Source organism: Mchenga conophoros, linkage group LG17 (genome assembly GCF_057382185.1).
Source record: "Mchenga conophoros isolate Kocher_MC1m ecotype Shallow Benthic linkage group LG17, M_conophoros_male_GT1.1, whole genome shotgun sequence".
Classification (NCBI taxonomy): Eukaryota; Metazoa; Chordata; class Actinopteri; order Cichliformes; family Cichlidae; genus Mchenga; species Mchenga conophoros.
Window position 1 is genome coordinate 20,908,381 of NC_140542.1, and position 26,439 is coordinate 20,934,819.

Here is a 26,439-nt window from a genome sequence, read left to right on the forward strand (position 1 = left end):
ATGGCAGAGCCTCCGCCATGTTTAACACATGGCTGCAGACACTCACTGTTGGACCTCCCTCCTGGCCTCCTCCATACATACTGACAATAATGTGAGTCAAAAATTTCAAATATGTTTTCATGACTCCATCAGACCTACTGCCACTGATTTTCAGTCCAGTTCATATATAATTCAGCGAACCTCAGGTCAGAGTGAAGCGGCTTAAACAAACAAAAATAAATAATTCTTCTAAAATGGTCCAGTGTAAGGACTGGAAAGGCAGCTAATGTCTGACAAAAGAAGCTTTGAAAGACCTTCAAAAAGCTGAAGAACTACTGCTCGAAACCACTTTAAGGAATCAGTAGAAAGTCTGGCTCCTCGGACACAAATTATCAAGAGATGAGGGGTGGCTCAAGACTTTTGCACAGCACTGAATACCAAAAATGTGAGTCATCTGCTCAACAGTTGAAGCTTGACTCAAACTGGGTCATGCAGCAGGTGAACAACCCCAAGCAAAGCAGCTGATCTCCAACAGAATGACTGAAATGCTGCAGGACCCTCGAGCAATGCTGTGAACAAGAGGTCCAAAATTCCTTCACAGTGATGTGAGACGAGTCACAAAGGGAAACAGTTTCTGCAGGTAGTTACTGCTACAGCTACTGAATCATTGACTGTGGACTCAGTTTTCCACAGCACTGCAGAGTCCTGTAAGAACAGATTTAATCAAAAATGCAAACGCAGCCCTGCTGAATGACTAAAAGGATTGAAGTCTGCAGTTTGAAACACAAACCAGAGACTTGAATGTCAGTTTGGAGATAAAGTCTCAGATAATTGTGTTAAACTTTCTAATGAGCTTCACTTCAGCTCACACAGGGCTGGTGGGCCAGTAATGGCCGACGTCAAGGACTGCAGGGTGTTTTCATGAAAACGTGTCAGTAAGTCATGGCGGTTAACTGCAATACACAAGACCCAACAGTACTGCTCCGGCATCTAATGATGAAACCACGCTCTATCCTCTGGTTGGTGTTTTCTGATTTTAGTGCTACTCAGTTTACTGAAACATTACATCAGGAAGTGCAGCACAGAGGCTCGTTAGCACAGCTGGTTCCTGTTGATTGAATCATCTATTGCTCCAGCTCAAAGCAGGTCGTTTTTGTTATTACTGTACAGTTTTATGTGTCCTGGTGATTAAGTTATTTTGTAATCAGCTGCCCATCGTGTCTTTATTACTTTAGGAAGTTTGCATACAGGTAACATATCAACGCAGTCACTGAAATGAAAATGAAATACAAAGGGACTCAAATACGAAGGGAAACTGCAGCAAATTTTTTTTTTTTGGGGGGGGGGGGGGGGGGGTGCTGCTAATGTGGGACATAAAAAAAGACTGATGACATTATCCATCTTTATTAAAGTAAAATTCAGTGTGGATCTTTTCTAGTAAACAGTAAAGATGGCTTTCTTGAAGAAGAAGAAAAAAAAGTGTTTGAAAACAAATCATTTACACCAGGTGTGTCAAAAATAAGGCCCGGGGGCCAGATTAAACTTTTACTGGTCACAGCTTTTCCTACTGATAAAGACCTCACCCACTGCCATTTGTACTCCAAATGAAATGACAGAACACTGCTGTTGTTGATTTTTTTTTAGCATTTATCAGAGAAAAATCTGTATTTAAAAAATTAAAAATCAGAATTTTAACAAAATCTTCACTTTTGAAATTATAGGAGAGTCTGGACAATGAGCTGCCAGATCTTCTGTAAATTTACAAATTTATTTATTCCATCTTAAATCAGCAAACTTTTTAAAATTTTATGTTTGACCATCTCTGATTTGAACAAAAAAATATTATCATCCAAAGTTTTACCGTATATAATGACCACAGAGAAACTTCAGAAACCTTTTTGTCATCCATCAACCCACTTTCATGTGATTTCAGAATGATTTTGTTAAATATGTGTGTCTTTTTTTAGACCACGGTCGTTCAGATTTTAGGATTTTTTTCTGTTGCTCCTGTCGAGCAGAAGATGGAATGACCCAACAGCAATATTTCTTTATCATGCAGAAAAACTGAGGTGTACAGTTAAAACGGCACTTCTTTGCCTTATATTAAGATGTGTTGGTGTAACTGTGTAGTTACACTGACAGAAAGGTCAGTTTCACTGGTCTGATTCACTTAACATCAAAGTAGCTTATGACAAAAGGAGTCTGACATCCCTGCTCAAACACAGAAAGAAAAATGAAAGTAAGCACTAAGTGAGTGGTGGCATTGCACAGTGGACTAGGAAAAATGTCTCTATGAAACACCATCAGAATAAGCATGAGGAACAAGAAGGTGACACTGAAGAAAAATGTTATGGATGAACTGGACAGTCATGATATTTCCTGTAATAATGTATTTAAACTAGTGTAGTGCCATTTTAAAGGCACTACACTGTCTATATTCTTTGATACTATCAGTGGGAAAATTGAAACCATGTCTGCTCCATTTTGCAAAAAGAGGGCATTAGAAAGTATGAGATCGCGGATGGTGAAAGACGCGCCTTTGTGAGACCACAGAGTCTAAATGTAGAAAAACCACACCTGCATTTGAATGAGTTTTTCTCCTGCTAGCTGCATGCAAAGTTAGAATGGTTGCCGTCGCAGTTTGGATCCCCCCCACTCGACATGCAAGTAAAACATGATCTGCTGGAGGGAGGAGATGTTTGAAAAATGACTGTCTGTGTGTTAAATAAGACCCTGAAGGCTGAAAACCAGTCTCTCTCTGATTGTGCGGGAAGGTTTTTCTTCTCTAGAGGTTAGGCCAAACCCTGAACTTTTAGAGTAAAATATGACACCGAACCTCATGTGCAGTGGTCACCGGCATGGTCTTAAATAAGCTCAGGCCAAAGTTACCTGTTCAACCATGTAACTGAATGCCGAGAATAAATCTGTCAGGGAACACTGTACTGAGCGTAAAACTGTGGCCCTTCTGTGACACCTTCCACAAGATCACGACTAACAACACACAAATCTAAGTTTGAAGGCTGTAAAACTGATGATAAAATAAACAATTCAAACAGCCCCATATGACACCATCTGTTTAACGACTGGAGACCCAATCCTGATGCTGCTGTGTGACATGGGGTCGGTGAAGGGTTGATTACATTTTTGTGCTATTCAGAGGGCCACACTGGACCCTCTGAATACTACAAACTATATTAACCCCTGAACACTCCCATCGGGTTAACAGTGAACCACTCAAATGTTGGCTGAGGGTTTGGTGTGATAAGTCTGTCACAGTCATCTGGACCTTTTGTTTTCAGATGTCCACTTAGGGGTGATAAATAAATAAAGGTGGAGAAGCTGACGACTCTATGACGAGTCTCACGCAGTTGTAAGGATGATTGATCAGATCTGACAGTTGCCGTAGACAGGACAGATGATGAGCGGAGTGGAGTTTTGGCCACCATGAAGAGTCCCGGGGCTGAAGAAAGGGCGGAGTTTCTCTTTGAAGGAGCAGTCAGTGTAGCAATGAATGAGTTGTGCGGATTCAGCATTATAAAAAGAGACCGAATGATTCTCATAATCCACAAACACTCCCACTTTCTTTGGCTGAGAGTCCACACTGAGATGGACACGTGAGGCTTTGTACTCTCCTGCCCTTAAACATATTATCCAGAAGCCGTTCTTGGGGCTCACATACATTGATCCCTTCCTATTTATTGACTCTTTAACGACACCTAAATCCCAGGAGGTTTTCTCCTTAACCTGAACTTCATAGTAAAAGCTTTCTGAAGAGAAGCTCTGATTTCCCACAACATTAATAGCACGGTCAAATCTTTCTGGGTTGTTTGGGAGAGTTTGTGTTATGTCACCACAGCGAACTTGCTTCCCGTCCTCAGACAGGATGAGGTTGGGATGTGCTGTGTCTGGATCCAGTGTCACATCCACTGCAAACTGCCGGAGCCTGTTCAGCTCAGTCACAGCGAGAAACATCTCCATGTCTTTGCTGAGTTTTTCCTTCAGCTGAGTCACAGTTTCTTTGTAAGATGGCTGGGGGAACCTGGCTTCTGTCAGCATCTCATTTGTGAACGAGAAGCTTGGCAGGAAGTCACGTTGGTCTTTGGTAAGCTGCTCCACCTCTGCGCTCCTCTTGGTCAGCTCAGAGATTTCCTGCTCTAGCTGCTGGATTAATCCTTCAGCCTGTTTCTGTGTCATTTTCTGCTTTTCATCGATCTCTCCAATGATTTTATCCAGACTGCTCTGGACAGAGGCCACCAGCGCTTCAAACGCCCTCCTGCTGTCTGAGGTCTGTCGCTCTGCAGACTTCCTGCTGAGCTCTGCTGTGCGTCTGACTTCACAGATCTTCATCTGCTTCTCCTTGATCCTCAGATCAATTTGGGCTTTCATCTCCCTCAGTTTGGCCCTCCTTGTCTCATCATCACGTGGGAGCGCTGCAGAGATCTTGTGGTCTAAAACAAGCCAAAACAGGAAAAGCTGTAAACAACTTTTTTATTGAGGATTTTTCTCGAGCTGTATTAAATGCAATCATTCATGCAACTAATGTGAACCTTTATTTTTCAGCTCTTCATATTTTTACCTTCATTTGACTGGTTTGACAAATCCTGAACCAGATCATTTCTGTTTATCTTCCTTAAGATCTTCATGGTTTTTTGCACAGCTCCTGGACAGCGGTATTTTTGCACCATCAGATCGATCGTATCCAACCTGTCCGCTCCTTCCAGTCGGGCCTCTGGGATGGCTGGAAAACCGTTTTCCATATCCCCCTCCTTCAGGAACCACTTAAAGTTCTTGAACTGTTCAGCTGTCAGATGCTCAAGAGTGCGCCAAAGAGCTTCTTTAGTAGACGTCATTGTGGCTTCCTGATAAACCAAAAAGCAGAAATAGATGGGATGTTTGTGTTATTCTTGTATGAATATGAGCATTACGCTGCTGTGATAAAAGCTTCTTCTTGTGAATTTGTCTGCTCGCATACTTTAAATAAATATTAGAGCAATATTAAAGTGCAGTTAAGACCTAAAATGATTCAGTTTGCTTTGATTATGTCCTAAGTTTAGCTTTTGCAGTGTTGATAGCCTTCTGGATTCTTAACAAACGCAGCAGTGACACCAGATCACCGGATGCAAACTCAGTGTTTTTAGTCCTTTTCTCGTTTTAGGGGTCAGTCACTGTGCTGCTGTGTGTGTTTTTGTTCACTCCACACGAGTGAACATTTACATCCATGCATGGACTAATTTGATTGAAATTTCCACTAAATGTAGGAAAAATTGCTGTATAAATCAGGTAAATGAGCAAAAGTTTGGGTGTTTTCTTCTAAAGAAAAGAAGACAATCATCTGTGTCGGGCTCTGTGAGACGAGTCCTGACATGCTGAGTCTCAGAGAATCCAGATTATGTTACAGTTCCTTACATTTTTCTTTAATGCTCCACTGAAATGAATCATTACATTAAATATTTAAGTCTTCTTACCACTTCCAACGTGCCCAGAGAAAGTCACCACAGCTTGCTTTCCTTCCCTGCTTCTTACACGTCACATTCACAGCCTGAAAAATGTCAGTATGACATCACTCCGGACCGTCCTATGAGCTGCGCTTCATTTAAACGGTAACTCAGGTTGTTACACCCCACGTGTAAGACGTGTACGGGCAGACCAGACTGCACTATAAGAGTGCAGGAACAGGAAGGACAGCATGTGAGCACATGGGGAACCAGCAGATATTTCCTAAAAATAAGAAAACACTCAGTGAGAAGACAAAGAATGAAACATTTAATATTTCATTAAAGAATAAAGCTTAAAATGACCCCCAGTTCTTTTGACAACGTATATAATCTCCAGCCAAACTTTGAAGAATAGTTAGACGGACCTTCAGCAAAAGGGAGAAGGTCAGGGTGGATAGAGGGTTCAGAAGACCATTGCTGAATAAATGATGGGAAAAACAAAACTGGCAGAGAAAAACCAGCAACGACTCAGAGACTCGAGAAGGCAAAGAAGTGGAGAGCTGATCCAGAGCGGTTCAAGGATTTTTCAAACACCCCAGTTTTATTTTAAATGCTCACATTATTTTCTTTACACACAGAAACACATCGCACATGTCCCGTGAATCTCTCCAGTTCCTTCAGATTCAATGGCCTTCTGGTACGGACCTTGGTCTTCAGTTCACCTCACACATTTTCAGTGGGAGTGAGGGCTTTGTGGAGGTCAGCCAGTAACGTTCACAGTATTCCCACCAGCGTGGTTCAATGTTGGGACGCTCTACTTCGGGTTGTACTTCTCTCGCTTTTCTCTTTAAAAACAACATAAGCTGCGTCTCTGTGACCAAAGAGCTCCAGTTTGAGCTCATCTGAGTAACGTACTCACTTCTAGCATGAATAATCTGTCTCCAGGTTGTCCTTAGCACACTTTAGTCTCTTCTGCAAAAGTGGAGTTTTTCTTGGTCTGCGACCTCACAGTTAATTCCTGCAGAGTCTGAGTGATTGTTTTCATTAGCTAACTCCTTCACGAGTGTCTGGGCAGTTACTCTGAAGTCTTTAGATGTCTCTCACTTGTTTTCTTTCCAGGGTCTTTAAATATTTTTTGCATCCTACATCTGCCAGGCTTGTTCTGTGCTGTGTGGCTCTCTTTGAATGACACTTCTCACTCCAGTTCCTGACACTTGGATATCAATCTCCTCCTGTATGAGCATCTATTCTTTTAATTCAAGTCTAAACTGACGTCTTTTGTTTTAGCATTGATGCCTTCTTAGTAACAGCTCAAACCCTCGTGTAATTTTTTTTTATTTTAAAAGAATCCTCAGCAGGGGTGGATCTAGAGAAATTTTCTTAGGGTGGCAAAATCAAAGCCTTTTTTTCCCCAAACACATATGTAGGTGTTTACTTATAGTTAATATGATTCAAATGCAGTAAGTATACACGTTTTTTCTAAAAATATAGTCTAATTCAATTATTTTCTGTAGCCCACATAATTAAACACTTTAGTTACATAAAAAATGTGAGTTTTGATTTTATGTACTGTGTAGCCTGTATGATAAATAAATATGTAGACCAATAAGTATAAAATCCAGAAAGCTACACAACATGGGGCGGTTCATTTACAAACACAAGTTCAACTTCAGTTTCACTGTTTTTTGTTAGAAAAAAATCAAATTGTTACATACTTAAATTACACAAAATGTCAGAAATCTGCACTGTCACGAACAAAAATTTACACTTAATTTTTCATGATTTGTTGGATTAACCCACTGAGGTCCAAAATATAACTGGCCATTGTTGAGGCGACTTGATTTTACATTTGTATTTCACCCTCAAATTGTTTTCATTTTATTTTTTCCCCTTGCCTTATTTGGTTTCATTCTTTGCAGCACAACCTCACGACTTATCACACCAAATTTAGTTGTTTTTTCATTGAAATACTTAGTATTACTGATCTGAAATCACACAGGAAATTTAAAATCCTGGTAGTATTTTTCTACTGTAAAAAAAAAAACCCAGACATGTTGAGTCAGTTATTATTTTTATAACTTGAAATGCAAATATAAATTGTACATTTTGAAAACTTATGCACACATTTTGTAAAAATATACAACTATTTATCTAAAAATGTGTGCTTTTGTGACATTCCCTCAGGGGACATTCGTTAGTCCCCTCACTGACACACAAAACAAAACAACGACTACACGACAGACTAACTATACTAACTTCACACTAAACGTCACAAATCTCCCACATCTAAAAACTGTCTCTCTCTCACTCGCTCACTCTGGCTCTCTCCTTTACTGTCACTCCCAAAACTCTCCCCTCCCTCTTCCGAAACAACCAAATCCTACATGACTTTAAAAAAAATTTGGTCGACATGGTACATTTTTCCACCGATAGGAAAGAAGTGCCTTTTTTTCTTTTCTTTACTGTTTTCGAGCCGTCTTTAGAAAACGCTTTAAATAAACACACACACACACACACACACACACACACACAAAACCGTGTTTAGGAAAAAAGCATGGCTTATATATATTTAACATAACTTCATAACTCCATAACTTTAATTACTGGCCTGTAATTAAAATTTAAAAACCGGTGTATACTTTGAAGTCCGAACTTTCACTATGAGCTGAAAAACCGAGTCAACGTGGCTGCAGCTTGTTGCTGCGTCAGCTTACATCAGTCATGTGATTTGGAGGTGCAGCGTGTCCGTGGACCACAGAGGGTTAATAACACTCACCTTCATTCCATTTCCAGAGTGTAACATCCAACCACCTGTGCGAACTCTGAAATCCCCATGGTGTTGTTCAGAATGTGCTCTGGCACAATCATAAGCATTGCTTACTACTGGAAAAAAAGAAGAAAAAAAAAAAAAACGGTCTGCGCGATGGGCTGAACCATTTGTTAATGGTGGAGGGGGGTTACACTATGCAATATATTCAGTTTTAGCATTTATATTCACTGTTAACTGTAACTACGCTCAAAGTGTTAATGCTATCTTATTTTAATAAACAACACTGTTATATGCAAAACTAGGGTGGCACTTGGGATGGTAAGAGATCATTTTGGGGTGGCACTTACCCCATGCCACCCTTCTAGATCAGCCCCTGATACTCAGAACCTTCAGAAACAATGACCAGACACAGGTGTGAGGGTATCTGTGAGCTCACAGACAGTGAAGGGGAAGCTGGAGTTACACAGGTGTGCACTCACTCTGCTGTATTTTCATACAGCTGCCGTTAGATGGCGACTTAAAAGCACATTTTACTGACAGAACTTCTCAACAACTATGTTTAGTTTTTATTTAATTCATTCATACTCTATAAGATTAAAATAGGCTAATGATTCACTACACATTGAATGCCCTTCTTCTAAAGGAATCAGCTAGTTTGATAAAAACTTTAAATATGTTTCGACTGTTGGTGTTTTCATTCTAACACCAACAGTATATACAAATATATGCAAAGTATCTGTTTGCATATATTGAGGAAATTCTTTATTTTTGTGGGGGGTTTTTTCAGTATGTATAGTTATAGTAGTTTATATTATAGTAATATAAAGTGAAAGTGATTGTAGTTAGTTAATTTTTACACTGTCTGCTGGAAATTAATACCAGTCTGAGAGGCCATTAGTTTATCGTTTTCTTCCATTTTCCACTGCTTCCTTTAGAGGATGATCCGCGGGTCACTACCGCGGATCATCTGCCTCCATCTCACCCTGTTGCCAGAATCTTACCCTCTGCATGAACCTCTTCTGGGAAATTTAAAATTAAAGGTGAGCTGGGAATGATTTGGACTTTTTAAATTACACTAAAAGGTTAAAATAGTTGTGATGATAATATGTGTAATAATCTACTGACACATAAGGTGGCTGATTCTGAGATGAGTGAGAAAATAAGTTGTACCTCTGTGTGTGGGTGTTAGGTCAAAACCAGAGGGAAAGACTCACTAGGGTAGAACAGAAAATCCAACAGTGACTGGAGAAATCCTGGAGGGGTAATCGGGTACAAGGAGGCAGGTGCACTGATTGGGAAACTGGGAACAGGTGAGGAGTGAAAGCCTGGGGAATAGAGTGTACCTGGGAGAGGCCTGAGTGAGTGAGTGAATAAATGACAGAACGGAAACAGAAGGTAATGTGAATGATTAATCTGCCATCTGCTGGTTTACACTGAGGTGTAATTTGCAGCTCGCTGCTTTGTTCTCATTTATTGTCAGATGTGTGATAGAGGAACCAGGAGGAACACTATGCACAAATTCGGGCACACAAACAAATGAAACAAGAACCTGAAATAAGTTTACTTTTCAGTGTGGTGGCCTGGTGTCTTCAACTATGTATAAAAGAACCGGGGTCTAAATTGTGGTTTGGTGATCTGATTTTACCCTGAAACCAGGCTCCGCTGATGGGGAAATGACTTTGTGAGGGTTCAGGAGTTTATGTTTGAGTGAAAATGTACCAAGCAGCCTCTAAGCTTGGTAAAATGTGGAAACTCCAGAGAAGCTAGGTTGTCGCTTTCCTTACCCACCCACCTAAAAAGAAAAAAAAAGTCCTGCAGCTGGAATCAGAAACACCCACTGTATTATCCCTGCAACTGAAAGCCACCTAATCAGGATTTTCTGGCTTTTGTTACAGGTTATTTAAGACTAAAGAACCTTCTCATGCTTAAACTAATCCCATTAATCTTGCTGGAATTTTGGCTTAGTGGCTTCTTCTTGGGTAAAGTCAGATTTATATTGCTGGTTTTGCTGATGTCGGGCAGAAGATCATTCAGATCATCGGATGCTGCTTTACAAGTATAAAACTGATACAGATGGATGTGAATGTTTGAACACATCTATCCATACAACAGCAGTTGACTTATCAGAAGTCAGAACTTACGGATGAAGTGAAACAGTTTGTTTATCCTCCTTTATCCTAGTTGTTGAAGTATCATTCAGATTCTCGTCTCAGCCGAGCAGTGAGTTTAAACATGAGCTCTTTCCATATGTTGATCTTAATTTTATCTGATTATAGTAAACTGGTGGGGGAAAAAACGAGGGAATCCTGCAGGGAAAATGAAAATATAAAAAAAAAAAAAAAAAAGAGGAAAAGAGAGAGGAGATGTGGAAGCAGGAGGAGGAGGGTGCAGTGAGGGACACACCCTGAATGGGTGGAAACAGTAGAGCAGGCTCGTGTGTTTACTGATCTGACAGACTGTGTGTTCACTGTGCAGGAAGCTCGAGTCCTCTGAAGCAGGCGGTCGACGTGAATCGAGGGAAAAACCATGGCTGTTAACAAGTGTATCAAATACCTTCTCTTCTTCTTCAACCTTCTTTTTTGGGTGAGTATTTAAGACAACTTGAGTTCTTACAGTTTATTCACAGGTGATGGATTGGGCAGGTGTTTGCAGGTGGCGTCTGAGTTTTTGAGGCTGTTCAACAGATTTCAACTGAGTCTGATTTAAAAGTTTGCAAACCTGCCGGTTTTATTTGATTTGTGTTTGAAGCATTCAGTTTGTTTAATTTGGGCCTCGTCCCTAAATCAGTTTGACAACTGGCACAGTAGGTGTGGCATGCTGGTTTAGGAAGCTGTGATGCAACTTTCAATACTAAAGTTATTATTTATCTATTTATTTATTTCCAATATATTTCTACTTTTTCTAACTTGATTAAGATTTTTCTTAAATTTGGTCTCTTTAACCCCCAGTCTTTCCCTTTTCTGCATTCTTTGTGTGTCCTGACCTCCCTCTGTCTTTCCATCAATTGAGTAAAACTGGTTGTATCAGATTTTTCTGGCTTCACAAACAGGTATTTGTTCAGTTTCTGGGCATGGCTGTCCCCTCCGCCCCTGAGTTGAGCAATTCAGCATGATGGCGCTCCCTGGATGTTTTTGTTTTTTTGCTTGTTTTTAAACATCGCTGTTTGTAGGTCTTTGGAGGTTCACTGAAGTCTTTCTAAAAAGCACTGTTTGCATATTTTCTAAGCAATGTTTGCTCCATCCCACAGATTCTGTGCTGCTAGGAGCCCAACATGTAGCTTGACTGAGTAATTTTTGTTGTTGCTCAACACCAACCTGGTGGTGGCAGGAAACATACATTATCTCTTTTTTTTGTAGGCGGAACAATGGAAGGCCTTTATCAGCTTTGGAGCTGAAGTATTTGAGTTGCCGCTCCCACTAAAAACTTTAAAGACTTTAAGAGCACGTATTTGTGCAAGGCAAGAGTTTGTTTTCCCCGTCAGAGCCAAAACTACAAACGCTGGTGTGCTGGAAACGTAAATCTTAGTCTGACTTCACATGTAATTGTGAAGTTTTTCCCCAACAAGCGAATTGTGCTGTTAGTCAATGAGAACAGCACAAATAACCATAATTTTTCAACCATGACGTGATCAAGATTTACAAAACAGACTTTTTCTTCAGCATCACCATGCAGATAAACCCAGCAGTAAACTGTTCACAGAAGTCTGGTCAAAAACTCAGGTTTCCTATAAACGTTTTCAGGCCTCGAAGTCTTTTTGAAACCACAGCTGTCACCACCTGGTGGCCTTCAGAGAGAATCCAGATCTAAAAAACTTCTTCAGTGACTTCAATGGCTAAGCCATGTTTTTATTTTTTAAACTGGTCTTTGTTTGACAATGAAAGCCAAGGCTGTTGACAATTTAATTTTATCGTCAGTTTGAAGATCAGGCAGATTAAACTGTGTGAAATAAATGACTGCAAGTCTTATTGTCTTCTGAGTCACTTCAGGTGTGTCAGCAGACCGTAGTTTCAGTGAAATCTGTGGGTTTTTAGATTATGGTGTAAGATGATGAACACTGCTCATAAAGCTGGCTTCATATGCTGTACATGATCTGCACTTGTATCCGTCTGCCCAGCCCGTTCTCACTCCCGGGGCGTACCATACCGAGGTTTTGTTGCGTCCCGCGGTGTTCCTGAGGAACGCAAAGGTTATCTTCCGCGTTCTTATGGTACGCGTCGGGTTGTGGGTGAAATCCAGTGGAAGGACAGTCCCGTGGTAATACATGTTCCAGCCCTATTCTTAACCTTAACCAGCACAGAAATGACATAAAATTGTGTTTTCCAAAGCGTTTTTAAGAAAATGAACGAACATGTGTAGATTGAGTCCAAGCGGTTCTTGTGTTTTCTCATTTTTACAATCTCGTCATTTAGGAACGTGTTGGGTATCCGAAAGCGTAAAATGTTGGCGATTTGTCACCTAGCGTAAAATATTACGCGTAAGGAGTAAGAACGTGTTGGTCTGGCCGAGTGGCCCAGTTATGAAGTCATTTCTGTCGTTACAGCCTGACGAGTCGGATACGTCATTGTCTTTGGAGCACAGCCAGTCAGAACAAGCAGAAGCATGTTATCATGTTCTGTGTGTGTGTGTGTGTGTGTGTGTGTGTGTGTGTGTGTGTGTGTGTGTGTGTGTGTTTGCTCGCAGGTTTAAACGTTATTCGGTCATAAACTCATGCATGTAGCTTCTGGCATTTTGTAATCCTCATCAAGCAGTGCGTCCTGTTTGAAAGGTTTCCTCCTGCAGCCTGCTGTGGTTATTTTCAGGTCTTCTCTCAGATTCCCAGAACTGAAGTCAAATCGATCCCAACTTAATTACAGCCACTCAGCGGACGTGATGTGTTTACCTAATGATGGTGGCGAGGGTTGAGCAGGCCTCTTATTTTCTGTGGCGCTCGTTTAATGCTGGTTTTCATATTGTGCTCTGCTGAGAAACATCAAAGAAAGATCCTCTTTCACCACCTATCTGCTCAAACACGACTCCGCCTTGTCCTTCAAGGAACTTTTAAGGTCTTTCTGTACAGCACTCAGCCACAGAAACCACTGCAGACCAGCCCTCAGGAAGCATTACTGCAGCACTCAGCACTGACCAGAGGCACAGAGCCGAGTGGCATTAGTGTTGAGCTTTATCAATGTTTTATGTATTTTTCATAACAAAGAGGACGCTTGTATACATTATTATTAAAGCAGCTGTCAGTAAACCTGCTGCTAGAACTGAATATTTCAAAGGAAATCTAATAAGCCAGCCGTGGATAATGGTGAAGTGAGGCACAGATATGGTACCACAAAATGGGTGACCACTCTCCTTTGGGTTTTTTTTTTCCATCTTATAGATTGAATAAGGTAAAAAAATGATTAGATGATGATGAGATTTAGAACATCCTGAATGACCACAGAGACGAACTAGAGGAAGAGCCAAATGCAAAACGGCCACACAGCTGGCTCTCCCCTGGGTTCTGTGTCTGTGAGGCCTGTTTTGTGTCCTTCCTCTATTATCCTTGCCACCAATCCAGCTGATTCTCTGTGAGCACTTTCTGAATTTAATTTAATTGAGTTCAGAGACAACATTTGTACAAATCAGTCCAAGTGTCACCTTTTGTTGGGATGTTTGAACAAGTAAAAAAGAGGAACTGTACTGTGTCATTTTAAAATGTTGCTTCCTTGTTTATGTGAAGAGCTTCATTATTTCCTGAAGAATAATAATAATAATAATAATAATAATAATAATAAAAAAACTTAAATAACTGGAAGTTTGGGTGGGTTACCATCGGATATGACTTGACAGTCCACTTGAAGCAGTGTCTCGGAGACCTCACTGAGGGAGGCGTTTACAGTTTCGGTGGTCACATGGCATTGCAAAGCTCTGTGGTTACTAGTAGCCACACTGCAGTGTGTGTGTGTGTGTTGTGAAATGACGATGAGTCTCCAACTGTGAATCAGTGCTAAGGAATTAACCACCCTCATTCCTTGCTTTTGGGAACATGCCCAATCATGACGTACTCACTGGTTTTACTCCTGATTTAACCATCTAAATTCTTTTAGTCGGAGTCGATTAAATACCAAACGATTACTGTAGACTAAATCTAAAGTGTAGAAGTCTGTCATGTTTTTACTGATGAGTTGCTCCACATGGTTTATTCTTCTTGTCTTTGACATTGAGAAATGTGTTCACATGTCTCTCTTCTCTTCCTCCCACGCGTTGACATTTTGTCATGCTTTTATGAGAAACAACTTCTGATTTGCGGACTTCCAAATTCCTCTCACCTTTCTGCGTAACATAATTACTCTAGGTGGATCTTGTTTGTCTAGAATATGTTTGACTCGTTTTTCTTCAGTGACAAAAATGTCAGTACATAGATCCAGCACGTATCAATTTGATATGATACTGACGTTTGTATTTGTTTTTTCTATAATATTCAGCACTAATAGTCTGAGGTCAAGATTAACCTGTGTGCATGCGCCCTGTCACTGGGATCTCTAATCTTAATCTTTGTTGGGTTTTTCCCGTTGTGGTGGAGTAATGGTAAATAATTAACAGGCAACGTTACCCTTGAAAGGCACTTAAAGGTTAAGTTGTGCATGTCGTGAAATTACTCATAAAAAGGACAAAACTGTGTGACGACAACAACACGTGAACAGACTTCAGTGGTTTCCCATTACATTAACAGAGCTAAGAGGGCCCCACGTGTCTGCCTCTGTGGGTTGTGGTTAAAAAGGTTTTAAATCAGAATCTGAGTACTTTATTAATCCCTGAGGAAATCGTGTGGTAAATGTGAGAAAGAATAAGTTGGGATGAATTCCTGACGTAGTTTATAGTTCATATAGGCTTCGGCCTTTATTTCCGCTGCTCCCTGGGGCGGGTTCGTCTCTGATAGCATGTTGCTCTGCAGGTTTTCTCCTAACAGAAAGTCTCCTTGCGTGTATGTGCTGTGATGATCCCCTGCAACCGTTGCCAACGCCTCCCAAAGAAAACAATGACTTTGTTTGGGTGTGTTGTTCCACTGATAAAGCAGGTGAAACACTCCTGTGCTGCACGCCCACTCACCTGACAAAGGACGGTTCCCAGTTATCGGTACTGATTTGCACACACTCTCCTGGAAGTTGTGAGACCCAGAACCAAATGTCTGACTCTGCAGGTGGGACACGTCTGTGTTTTTGGCCTCTATTCGTTCTTTACTACATGAGGGCAGATGTCTCAACAGCAAATGTAGAGTCCAAAAACTGAGTTTTGTTATGTTTCACCTCGGGCAGTATCGCCATCAGCAGGGTTTTGTTTGTTGTTAAACCAGACTGAACGTCACTTTGCTGTCATCTGCCCAAAAGATGTCTACGACTTGTTTGTGTGTGATATCGAGGACGATTGAAAGCACGGGAAATGACACAGAGCGTTTTTTTTTTTTTTTTTTTTTTTTTTTGGGGGGGGGGGGGTTTGAGGAGCTCCGACTTGTTTTAATTCTGCATATGTTATGAGTTTGTCATTTTTGTTAATCTCATAATGATCTGTACAGCTTTCCTCTGTGCACTTGGTCAAGACTTCTCCCGTCACAGATTTTCAAACAAAATGATTTTAAAAGGGGAAAGCAGCAGCCCAAATATGACAAAACTGTAAACCTTCTCAAGCTTTCACTGCTTCTAATCACCAGTTTTACTTTTTAAGTGAATTAAATGACTTTGTGTGTCAATATGCAGGGGTTACAGCTAAAATGCTTTATGAGTGGGAATATGAGAATATTTTAAATGCTCAAACACTTTTCAGTATAGAAAATGTTTGTGCAGAAAAGGTTTCCCCATAAAGAACTTGAAGTGTGTGTCCTTCCTGCCGTTATGACCTTTTAATGACTTTGTTCTTAGAAATGAGCACGTCCCTCCGACTTCATCTGAAAGTCCATCTTTTGTCTTTTAAATCTAATTGTAGCCACAAGGAGAAAACAACCTCAATGTGTTTTTCAGTGTACAAAATGTACTATAGGAAACAGACGATCTAGGAAGTCAATGCTATGCTGCTGCTTAACATTCCTGTGATTGACTAGGAACCTGACCCTGCTGTATATCTGTGACCTTTTTAATCACGGAAATCTACTTTCCCCCAGCTGGGCATGTTTTCGAGGAACTGACCCAGAACACGTGCACAGGGAAAGAGCTGACTGTAACTTTAAATCACTAATTGTGACCTTTTTAAAGTTAACCAGGGTTTTACTTTTAGAGATATTTGAGCAATGTTTGTTCCAGCCGCCTAAATCCTAGACACAGTCCACACAGATCAGTACCAGGGAGATAACACTACTAGCTGTTATCTCAGGTGCAGTTTGAGGTGTTGCATCCTGAAAAAAAAAAAAACACACACACACACACACACACACACACACACACACACACACACACACACACACACACACACACACACACCTTTTGTTGGAGTGTAAAAGGGTTTTTTCATTCCTTTTTGCTCAGTCCCATCTCCCTGTTCTTCAGTTAGAAATATGTGGTTGGCGGCGAACGTTATCAAACTAACCAGACAGATGTGGCTTAATTTGGTTCACAGCTGTGACAATCTCTGATTACTTATGCACATGTGATCAGGACCTCACATAAAAAACTCTGGAAACATGAGAAGTGTCAGATTTATTTATTTATTTGGGGGGGGCGGCAGCTCAAAGTAAGCTGGATGTGACAAAGGATCTTATGGTAACTGGTAGATGTTTTGGTAACCTTAGTCAAACCATTTATTGATTTTTATTTATTTGGACTCTGTCCCTCTATTCCTTCTGTAAGTGTTCTCTTATGATTTTTATCAAATGTATTTTAAATGTATTAATCTTATTCTAATCAGTATGATTGATGAAAATAAAGGACAATGTTGTAATTTTTACTTTAACATGATTAGGCAGTGCTGTGTCATGTCTAAATGTGATGCTGCTGCATAGCTTTGACTCTCATTACTGGAGGACATTGATAATGGCAGAATCAGAAAATCAAAATTAAAACATTAAAAGGTAGATATAAAAAAAAAAATTTTTTTTTTGTCATTTGCACCAAAATAAGCAATTTCAGCAACACTACACAAACAATCTTGTATTTACAAGAAAGTCACCTTTGAGTAGATGTGTCCATTTTATTCCTGCTGGTAATTGTCTGCCCCATGTTAAATATTATCATGTGTATATACCTGGAAATATTGCCATGCATTACAAATTCTGAAAACTTTTCTTTGCCCTGACTTGGATGTTAAAGGTAAGCTTTAGAGCTTTTTTCTCCAGGGAGGATTGAAGTGCTTGTTAAATGTCACAATGTCTATTTTGTTATTGCGCTGCTGCAGAGTTTCACCACCAGATGTCGCCAGATTCTGTAAAATTGGCTCATTCGGTTAATCTCCATCTTCTTCTCCCTCCAGCTGAGCGGTTGCCTCATCCTAGCCGTCTCCATCTACCTGAGAGTCAGCAAGGGTGGAAACCAGGTGAGCCAGTGATGGACTTTAAAGAGACTGCAGTATTGCATAGATGAGCACAGAAGTGCATGTTCTAAGGCTTTGTGCAGGCGATGGTGTAGTATAGTGGTGTGACAGTGGGTCTCTTCAATGGATTCCAGATGATGTGTGGACCTCTCATACAAGAATAAGTCTTTACTGTGTTTATATCATCTGTGGTAACACTCAAAAGGTGACTTTGTTTCATTCTTCAGGGAGAATATGTGGTAAATAAAACTTACTGTGATTCCAGCTTTGCCTTCAGAGCTTTATGTATCGCATCAGAGCTACTCTCATGGTCAGCAACCAGGACCAGTCATCTGAAACGTGCACTCACTTCACATTGCCTTTATCCTTGTGTATTTTTCCATCTGTCACTCAGACATTCATCACATTTTCTCTGATCACACGTAAACTATTCCATAAAGACAAACTTCAACATCCTCTCTAACACATATAGGTGCTTTTAAAACTTTAGATCAACCTTTGACTTTGCCTTTGACTTCCACCTCATCTGTCCACAGATCACCGATCAGTACTTCCCTGCAGTCAACCTGATGATTGCCATCGGCACGATCATCATGGTTCTCGGCTTCCTGGGCTGCTGTGGAGCCTACAGAGAGAGCCGCTGCATGTTGCTGCTGGTGAGCATCACATTTTGATTATTTTGGGAATGTTTTTGGAGGGAGGCGAAGCAAAACACATTACTTAGTTAATGAAACCTACACTGAGGGATTGTACCGACACACATACCTGATGTTCAGTAACTGAAACTTTTGCCAACTGCTGGTGGGTTTCTATCTATGTTGAAGTTATTTCAGCTAAGTTGTAAGATTAAAAAACTGAAATATGTTGGTTTGTTACTATGACACAAATGTTTTTGTCGATTAAAAAGATGTGTGAACTTTAGGTGGACAGAACACACATTTTGCTTAACTTTTCGCCTCAGCAAGTCTTACAAAAATTGTTGATCTATATCATGTGTGTTCCCTCAGTTCTTCATCTTCCTTCTCATCATCTTCATCCTCCTGGTGGCAGCAGGCATCGCAGGAGCTGTGAGCCAGAATAAGGTAAAAATAGCGACTATGTAACTACTTAATTTTATTTTTGATGAGGCTCAAACGTCAAGTTGCGTTTCTGTTTGCAGATGGAAGACTGGGTGAACAAGCAGTTGAAAGATATGTTGCCACTTGCAAAACAACCTGACACGGTGAAAAGTGACCTGAAGAATCTGCAGAAAGATGTAACTAACACACACAGTTTTTCTTCAGTAATACAGAAAGACTTTCCTAGACGCAGTCAATCAGATACACGAGTTAACCTAAATCTTGAAACACACTTGTGGTATTTGAATGTGCTGGTATTATACAGGGTATCTCATTGTATTTACATTTCCTGAAGCCCAACATGTAACCCAAAAATGAATAACCAGTTGCCTGCTGCTCACACATGACCAGGGGGAATAAACTAAAATGCTGGGACATCAAATTTAAGATGAACTGCGCCTGAATACAGATCTACACGTCATGAGATTGACTGTGCATACTGCACACATCCACCAGAGGGCACTGTGCATTCAACTGCCTGCAAGTCTGTCAGTGGTATGATGCAATGTAAATACATGGTGACAAATGTCAGTTTCCCAACCCTGAGGCATCTCTATGAGGTCTTGAACATCCCACGGAGCACTATTCAAGTGATCATTCAGAAATGGAAGGAGTATGGCACAACTGTAAACCTACCAAGACAAGGCCGTCCACCTAAACTCACAGGCCGAACAAGGAGAGCGCTGATCAGAAATGCAGCCAAGAGGCCCATGGTGACTCTGGATGAGCTGCAGAGATCTACAGCTCAGATGGGGGAATCTGTCCATAGGACAACTATTAGTCGTGCACTGCACAAAGTTGGCCTTTATGGAAGAGTGGCAAGAAGAAAGCCATTGTTAACAGAAAACCATAAGAAGTCCCGTTTGCAGTTTACCACAAGCCATGTGGGGACACGGCAAACATGTGGAAGAAGGTGCTCTGGTCAGATGAGACCAAAATGGAACGTTTTGGCCAAAATGCAAAACGCTATGTGTGGCGGAAAACTAACACTGCACATCACTCTGAACACACCATCCCCACTGTCATATATGGTGGTGGCAGCATCATGCTCTGGGGGTGCTTCTCTTCAGCAGGGACAGGGAAGCTGGTCAGAGTTGATGGGAAGATGGATGGAGCCAAAAAAAGGGCAATCTTGGGAGAAAACCTCTTGGAGTCTGCAAAAGACTTGAGACTGACCCTAAACATAAAGCCAGGGCAACAATGGAATGGTTTAAAACAAAACATATCCATGTGTTAGAATGGCCCAGTCAAAGTCCAGATCTAAATCCAATCGAGAATCTGTGGCAAGATCTGAAAACTGCTGTTCACAAACGCTGTCCATCTAATCTGACTGAGCTGGAGCTGTTTTGCAAAGAAGAATGGGCAAAGATTTCAGTCTCTACATGTGCAAAGCTGGTAGAGACATACCCTAAAAGACTGGCAGCTGTAATTGCAGCAAAAGGTGGTTCTAGTATTGACTCAGGGGGCTGAATAATTACGCACACCCCACTTTTCAGTTATTTATTTGTAAAAAATGTTTGGACTCATGTATGATTTTTGTTCCACTTCTCACGTGTGCACCACTTTGTGTTGGTCTTTCACGTGGAATTCCAATAAAATTGATTCTTGTTTGTGGCTGTAATGTGACAAAATGTGGAAAAGATCAAGGGGGCCAAATACTTTTGGAAAGCCTCTGTATTGTGACAGGCTGAACAGCAATAAGGGCTTTACTAGAACTATTACACTAGTTCCAATCCTATTTGTATTTTCTTCCCAGCTCAAGTGTTGTGGTCTTGTGAACGGAAAGACAGACTGGTCTCCAGATCCATTCCCAGAATCCTGTCGCTGCAACGTCACCAACAGTCCCACCCCTGTCCCCGGTGCTGAGTGTGGCTCAGAAGGTTACTACAGCACGGTAAGGCTGTGACTGCTGAACACTGGATTGAGCATCCCAGCAGGAATCTGATTTCACTTTATATCTGAACAAGAAATCCACACTCTTACTTTACTCTCATCGCTGAGACACAGTTAAATGAACCATAATAACCCACGCTGCTCTGCTCTCACCCTGCAGCCCTGCTCCACCCGAATCGTCAACCTGATGAAGGAGAATATGGTGATAGTGCTGGGAATTGCCTTCGGCATCGCCGTCCTGCTGGTGAGCTGACACATACAGTCACCACATCACTTCAGGGGACATTTGAGTTCACTCGATAAAAAGTCATACTCTAATTTTTAAGTTTTTTTTTTTCTCTTGATAGAAAAATTGTAGAACATGCAAAAAGCAGATTAATTAATTAATTGGCATTAAGTCAATTTTATTTATATAGCGCCAAATCACAAAAACAGTTGCCTGGGGGTGCCTGATTCCTCTTGTAGAACCAGGTTTAGGGAGCGCCAGCTGTCTGCTGCGACCAGCTGGGGGTGAGGGGGAAGGGGCTGGGGCAAAAGACCCGCCATGTGGAAGAGACCCAAAGATTAACAATTACCATTTTTATATTTTCTTTTGTCTTATTTTATTAAAGTTTTAATAATGAGTCATTTGTTGTTCCTGCAGATTTTCGGCTTGGCTTTCTCCATGGCTCTCTACTGTCAGATCAGCAAGAAGGACGGACCTACCACCAACGCCTGAGGCACCATCATCTCTGCCCAAATGTAACCACAATATATCCTCTGCTAATCTAACTCATCCTGTGCTTTCACTGTGAAGAAGCGCACTGAGATTAAAGCCTCTTATACACTAGTATGGAGTCCCAATGGTTACCAAAAAATACACTCTATATAATCTGTATTTTGTGTAAAAGGCATTATGTTACCTGAAATGATAAAATAGTTTGTGTCTGAGAAGCGGGCAGCTTTAGAAATTACCCAGTAAATGCAAAGTAAATAACTGTAATATAATTAACTGGTGTTGATTTAGAATTTCCCAAACCTTTAACTGTTATGAGTATGTTGGTTATGATTTGATTGTGTATTTGACGATGTACGGAAGCCAATTTAAGCCAAAAATATTTAGTCAATAGCCAAGTTGGTGCACAAAATAAAAATTAGTTTCTCATGTTCTCTTAAAAGTGACTTTTTGCTTGTTTGTCACGTTTCCTTTTTTTTTTTTTTTTTTTAAACTTTTGAAAATGTCAATCTGGTTTATATGGTTTATTTTATTTTTTTTAAGGTAAGTGTATAGTCTGGATTTTTCATTTTAGTTTTTGTCTGTTTTTTTTATAATCATATTTCTGGTTGTAACTGGCTTCCATATTATTTATATTCTTTTGTGTGTGTTTGTTTGTTTGTTTGTTTTTTTTTTTGTTTTTTGAAAATTATTGCAAAGACAATCCTCAGGAAGTTGAAATTGTTCTAACATAACACTCTCAGTAAATCTCGCACTCAATCATGGTTATTATTGATATAAAAGTTGTTTCTTCTTTCTCCTGTTAAAAAACTTTCACTGGGTAATAAGGCATGGTGGGATTTAGGTTTGGTTTTTTTTTTTTTTTTTTTTTTTTTTGCGCGGGGGGTGTCTTGTTTGTTTTTATATCAAATGTCAAGCTTCTCAAGTGTTCCAACATTTGCTTAATTTGCTTCATTTATTTTGTAGTCCATTTTAGGAAAGACGTTTAAAAAAACAAAACAAAAATAAATTCAGCCAACTAAATAAAACTTTCACGTATCCCATAATTATTAAGAAAAACTGAATCCCGAGAATTTACAAGTTTTTGTTTTGTTTTCCCATGGAAGCATGAACGTCAAAAAAAAAATGTTTTTTTTTTTTTTTTTTTTTTTTTTTTTTTTTAAAACCAAAGATTAATGTCCTCAGGCCTGAGGATGCTCAGTGTTTGCCTGGATGAATCTGCTTTGTTCCTGATGCTGTTTAAAGTGGTTTTAATCACTATATCACCTGTCAAACACAATTTAGAATAAATAACAATTTAAACAAATCAAGAAGGGAAATTCAGATTGAAGATAAATGTTCTTCTCATGGGCCATATACAATCTAACCAAAGGTAAGTTTGTTTGTTTTTTGTTTTATTTTTTATTTTTGTCATGAGTTTGAGTTTTATGGTAGTACCAGCTGATTTGCTTTAATTGTATTCAAGAAATGCAGAACATTTTACTGTGACAGGAAGTGGCCTGTTTCCGCACACTGCTCACATTTCCTTCCTTCACTTCCTTCTCATTATAATTGCAAGGAACAGAAACCTTCCTAATGTGTTTTTACTTTTACTCACTCTAATCAACTATCAGATGGGGAGATCAAAGTGAGTTAATGATGGACTTGATCTGAGAAAGAAAATTCTAATATATTAAACCATTTTTATTAATATCATTATGGAGTTGTCACATTTTTGTGTTTATAAACACAATTTATAAAAAATGTAACAATAGAAATGACATTTAGAATTCCAAGTGGATATCACACAGATTCTGGTTACTCCCAATAATTCTGAAATCGGATAAAGAAAAATCTACCTTTGTACATGGACAGAAACAGGACTTTTAAACCCAAAATAAATTAAGTTGTGGAATGCATTTCCAAAGCTTGATGCCTTAACTATTTACCCAATAAAGACAAAATCTGACAACCTTCCCTGTGAGTTCTGACACCTCAGTATATAGAAACATTTGTTTATTTAGCTGCATGTTCCATGCGAAATGATGTGATAGCTCTGTTTAGCTTAGCAATTCAGTTATACTTGTATAGTGGCAAATCACAACAGCAGTCGCTTCAATGTGCTGTGTTGTAAGTTAAAGACTAGGAATGGGAATCGACGAGAACCGTTCCTAGTAGTCAAATTCCTTGGAATCGTTAGTCTGTTTGCCTATCGGTACTGCTTATTGGTTCTTGTACTTGCGCTGCTATCAGCTGATTTCAGTTATCGAGGGAGGAAAATAGCAGGATAGTTTATAGCTGTAGCTCAGGTGGCAGAGCAGGTCAGCCACTAATCAGAAGGTCGGTGGTTCAATCCCAGGCTACCTCCTGGCTGCATGCCAATTATCCTTGGGCAAGATACTAACCCCGTGTTTGCCTACTGGTGGTGGTCAGAGGGCCCGGTGGCGCCAGTGTCCGGCAGCCTCGCCTCTGTCAGTGCGCCCCAGGGCAGCTTTGGCTACAACGTAGCTTGCCATCACCAGTGTGTGAATGGGTGAATGACTGAATGTAGTGTGAAGCGCTTTGGGGTCCTTAGGGACTAGAAAAGCGCTATACAAATGCAGGTCATTTACCATAGCATGGATGTGGACCTTACTTTTATTTTTATTGCACAAAAGGACAAGAGCATAATGTTGAACTGCAAACTGCATCCAATGACAGAAACAACGGCATTATTCTGCTAACTAACACTTTCAACTATTTTTCTCCCTGGAGTAATTAAATAGCGTAGTGCATTACTTTTAATAAATGTGTTCTGTGTAATATCTGTAACCGGAAGGTCGCCGGTTCGATCCCTGGGCTCTCTGTCCTGGTCGTTGTGTCCTTGGGCAAGACACTTTACCCTACCGCCTACTGGTGTTGGCCAGAGGGGCCGATGGCGCGATATGACAGCCTCGCTTCTGTCAGTCTGCCCGAGGGCAGCTGTGGCTACAACTGTAGCTGCCTCCACCAGTGTGTGAATGTGAGAGTGAATGAATAGTGGTATTGTGAAGCGCTTTGGGTGCCTTGAAAAGCGCTATATAAATCCAATCCATTATTATTATTATTATTATTATTATTATTATTACATTACTTTTTTGAGTAATGACCCAACACTGAGGAAATGCATCCAAATGACAATGACAATGTGCAATGACAATAAAGTTGAATTCTAATTCTAATTCTAATCCTAATTTGCACAAATGTAATGTTTGATATGCTGCTTAGTAATGGTGGTAACGCTCAAAGCGGAGCGAGCAAGAACCCAATGAGAATCAATAAGAGAACTGATAAGGAATCGAATCCTTAAGTGATATCGGTAAAAAGGTATCAGAGTCGTTAAATTCATCTAAATTCCCATCCCTAGTAAAGTAATAACAATAATACATAGAAAATCCCGACAAATATATGATGCCCTGTGAGCAAGTGTTTTTTGAGAATTAAAGTACCATCAAGAAGAAACTTCCAGCAGAACTAGGCACCTTAAATAACTTAACTCGTACCTCGGGAAGGATGGGGTTTGTGGGTGCCTTTTTAGGTGATGAAGTTTAAAGTTAAATATTGGATTAACTTCATACAGCATTTGGTTACTGTTTAAATTACGGAACTTACTTTTCAGGCAGATCTTCAGTAGGATTATGTTAACATAACTTAAAGATAACGAGTTAAAATTTTGTTTTCATGTTACTTCAGCTCATTACTGTTTTCTGGAGACCCGTGAAGGTTTTACTTTAACTTAACTGTAGAGAGCAGAGGTGATGCTCGAGTCTGTTGGAAGCTCTGGACACATCACATATAGCAGAGCTGGACACACTGGCTTTATGCTAGCTAATTTAACTAATGTTAACCTTCAAAATATATGATGCTAGTGGACCATTTAACGCTCATGCACCTCCTGAAGCTCCATTGTTCCACTGAAGGAAAAAGCACCCCAGATTAGTGATGTGCAAATCATGAAAAGTTAAGTGATTCTCAATACTCGAGAATCACTTTACTGACTCGTGAATCATGTTTCACACCCCAACTGACTCACTGACTCATCCCTGTTGCTGACTAATTTTATTAGTAGAAATATATTTAGCTTACCATTAAAATTGTGGGGAAAAAACAACAGCAAGTTTCTTAACAAAAACATTTCTGCTCTGAACTGGAAGAAAAAACCCTCCTTTCCTGAGCTAAATCGTAGCATAAACAAATAACTCACTTACTCACTCACTCACTCCTAGGGTTGCCAACCGTCCCTTAAAAAATGGAATCGTCCCGTATTTAGAAACAAAAGTACATGTCCCGTATTGAGCTAATAAGGGACGCACTTTGTCCCATAATACAGTGAGAATCAAAAGTAGTCTATAACTTTTAATGGAATTAACGCTTTGTTTTAAAACATAATTCCCAGCCCCTCTCCTGCTTTGTGACCAATGAGCTGGCAGCACACTTATGACAATTCGAGTATGACAATTCAGATTACCGCTCATCTCATTGGTCGAGGAAAGGTCGCTTGCGGAGAAAATACCGGAAGACAAAAGATGACCACAACAAGAAGCATGGCCAACAGGGAAACAAACGCCGACACTGCGGTGCAAGTCTCGGATGACAGTACACCTAATGCTGGGCAGACACTCGCTTGTGTCCAGATCACGCCGTCTTTTTCACCGACGTTTACGTGTTTGCGCGTGAGCAGTGTGAGCGCCTGTGGTGACACCCTCACGAGCGATTGATGATCGGGAGCTGGTCGTGAGGTGTTAATCACTTCTCGTTACCCCACGTATACTACACGACGCACGATGAAGGCCAAAATCGGTCCGATCACTCAAAAATCGGCTCAAAATGGGCCTAAAACCGCACAGTGTAAGCCCAGCATTAGAGCAGCAATGTTTGTTTCCCTCAGAGAAAGGGAAGAATGGGAAAAGGAAAACACCTGGCTGGAAAAAGTTAATATGGGCATGTGCAGTGAATATCAGCGCTATGTGGCCAGAAGTGTGATAATATAACTTATTTTGTGTAATAAACAACTGCAAGGATAGATGATTACAACAAATTGATGACTAA

The 26,439-nt window shown here is 40.3% G+C and overlaps 2 protein-coding genes across 2 annotated transcripts; one reads left to right on the plus strand and one right to left on the minus strand.

Annotated features, from left to right (window-relative positions):
• Positions 1–2,056: 2,056 nt before the first annotated feature.
• Positions 2,057–8,575, minus strand: LOC146555429 (putative E3 ubiquitin-protein ligase TRIML1). Its single transcript, XM_085252850.1, has 4 exons — positions 8,191–8,575; positions 5,445–5,697; positions 4,556–4,838; positions 2,057–4,427 (listed from the first exon to the last, which is right to left on the minus strand). Exons 3-4 carry the CDS (start codon positions 4,827–4,829, stop codon positions 3,364–3,366), a joined length of 1,338 nt encoding a protein of 445 aa, XP_085108976.1. The 5' UTR covers positions 4,830–4,838; positions 5,445–5,697; positions 8,191–8,575; the 3' UTR covers positions 2,057–3,363.
• Positions 8,576–9,493: 918 nt separating this feature from the next.
• On the plus strand, positions 9,494–23,332 carry LOC146555430 (tetraspanin-8-like). Its single transcript, XM_085252853.1, has 9 exons — positions 9,494–9,579; positions 10,660–10,767; positions 17,608–17,670; positions 18,204–18,323; positions 18,675–18,749; positions 18,827–18,922; positions 20,542–20,679; positions 20,839–20,922; positions 21,322–23,332. Exons 2-9 carry the CDS (start codon positions 10,711–10,713, stop codon positions 21,394–21,396), a joined length of 708 nt encoding a protein of 235 aa, XP_085108979.1. The 5' UTR covers positions 9,494–9,579; positions 10,660–10,710; the 3' UTR covers positions 21,397–23,332.
• Positions 23,333–26,439: the final 3,107 nt, after the last annotated feature.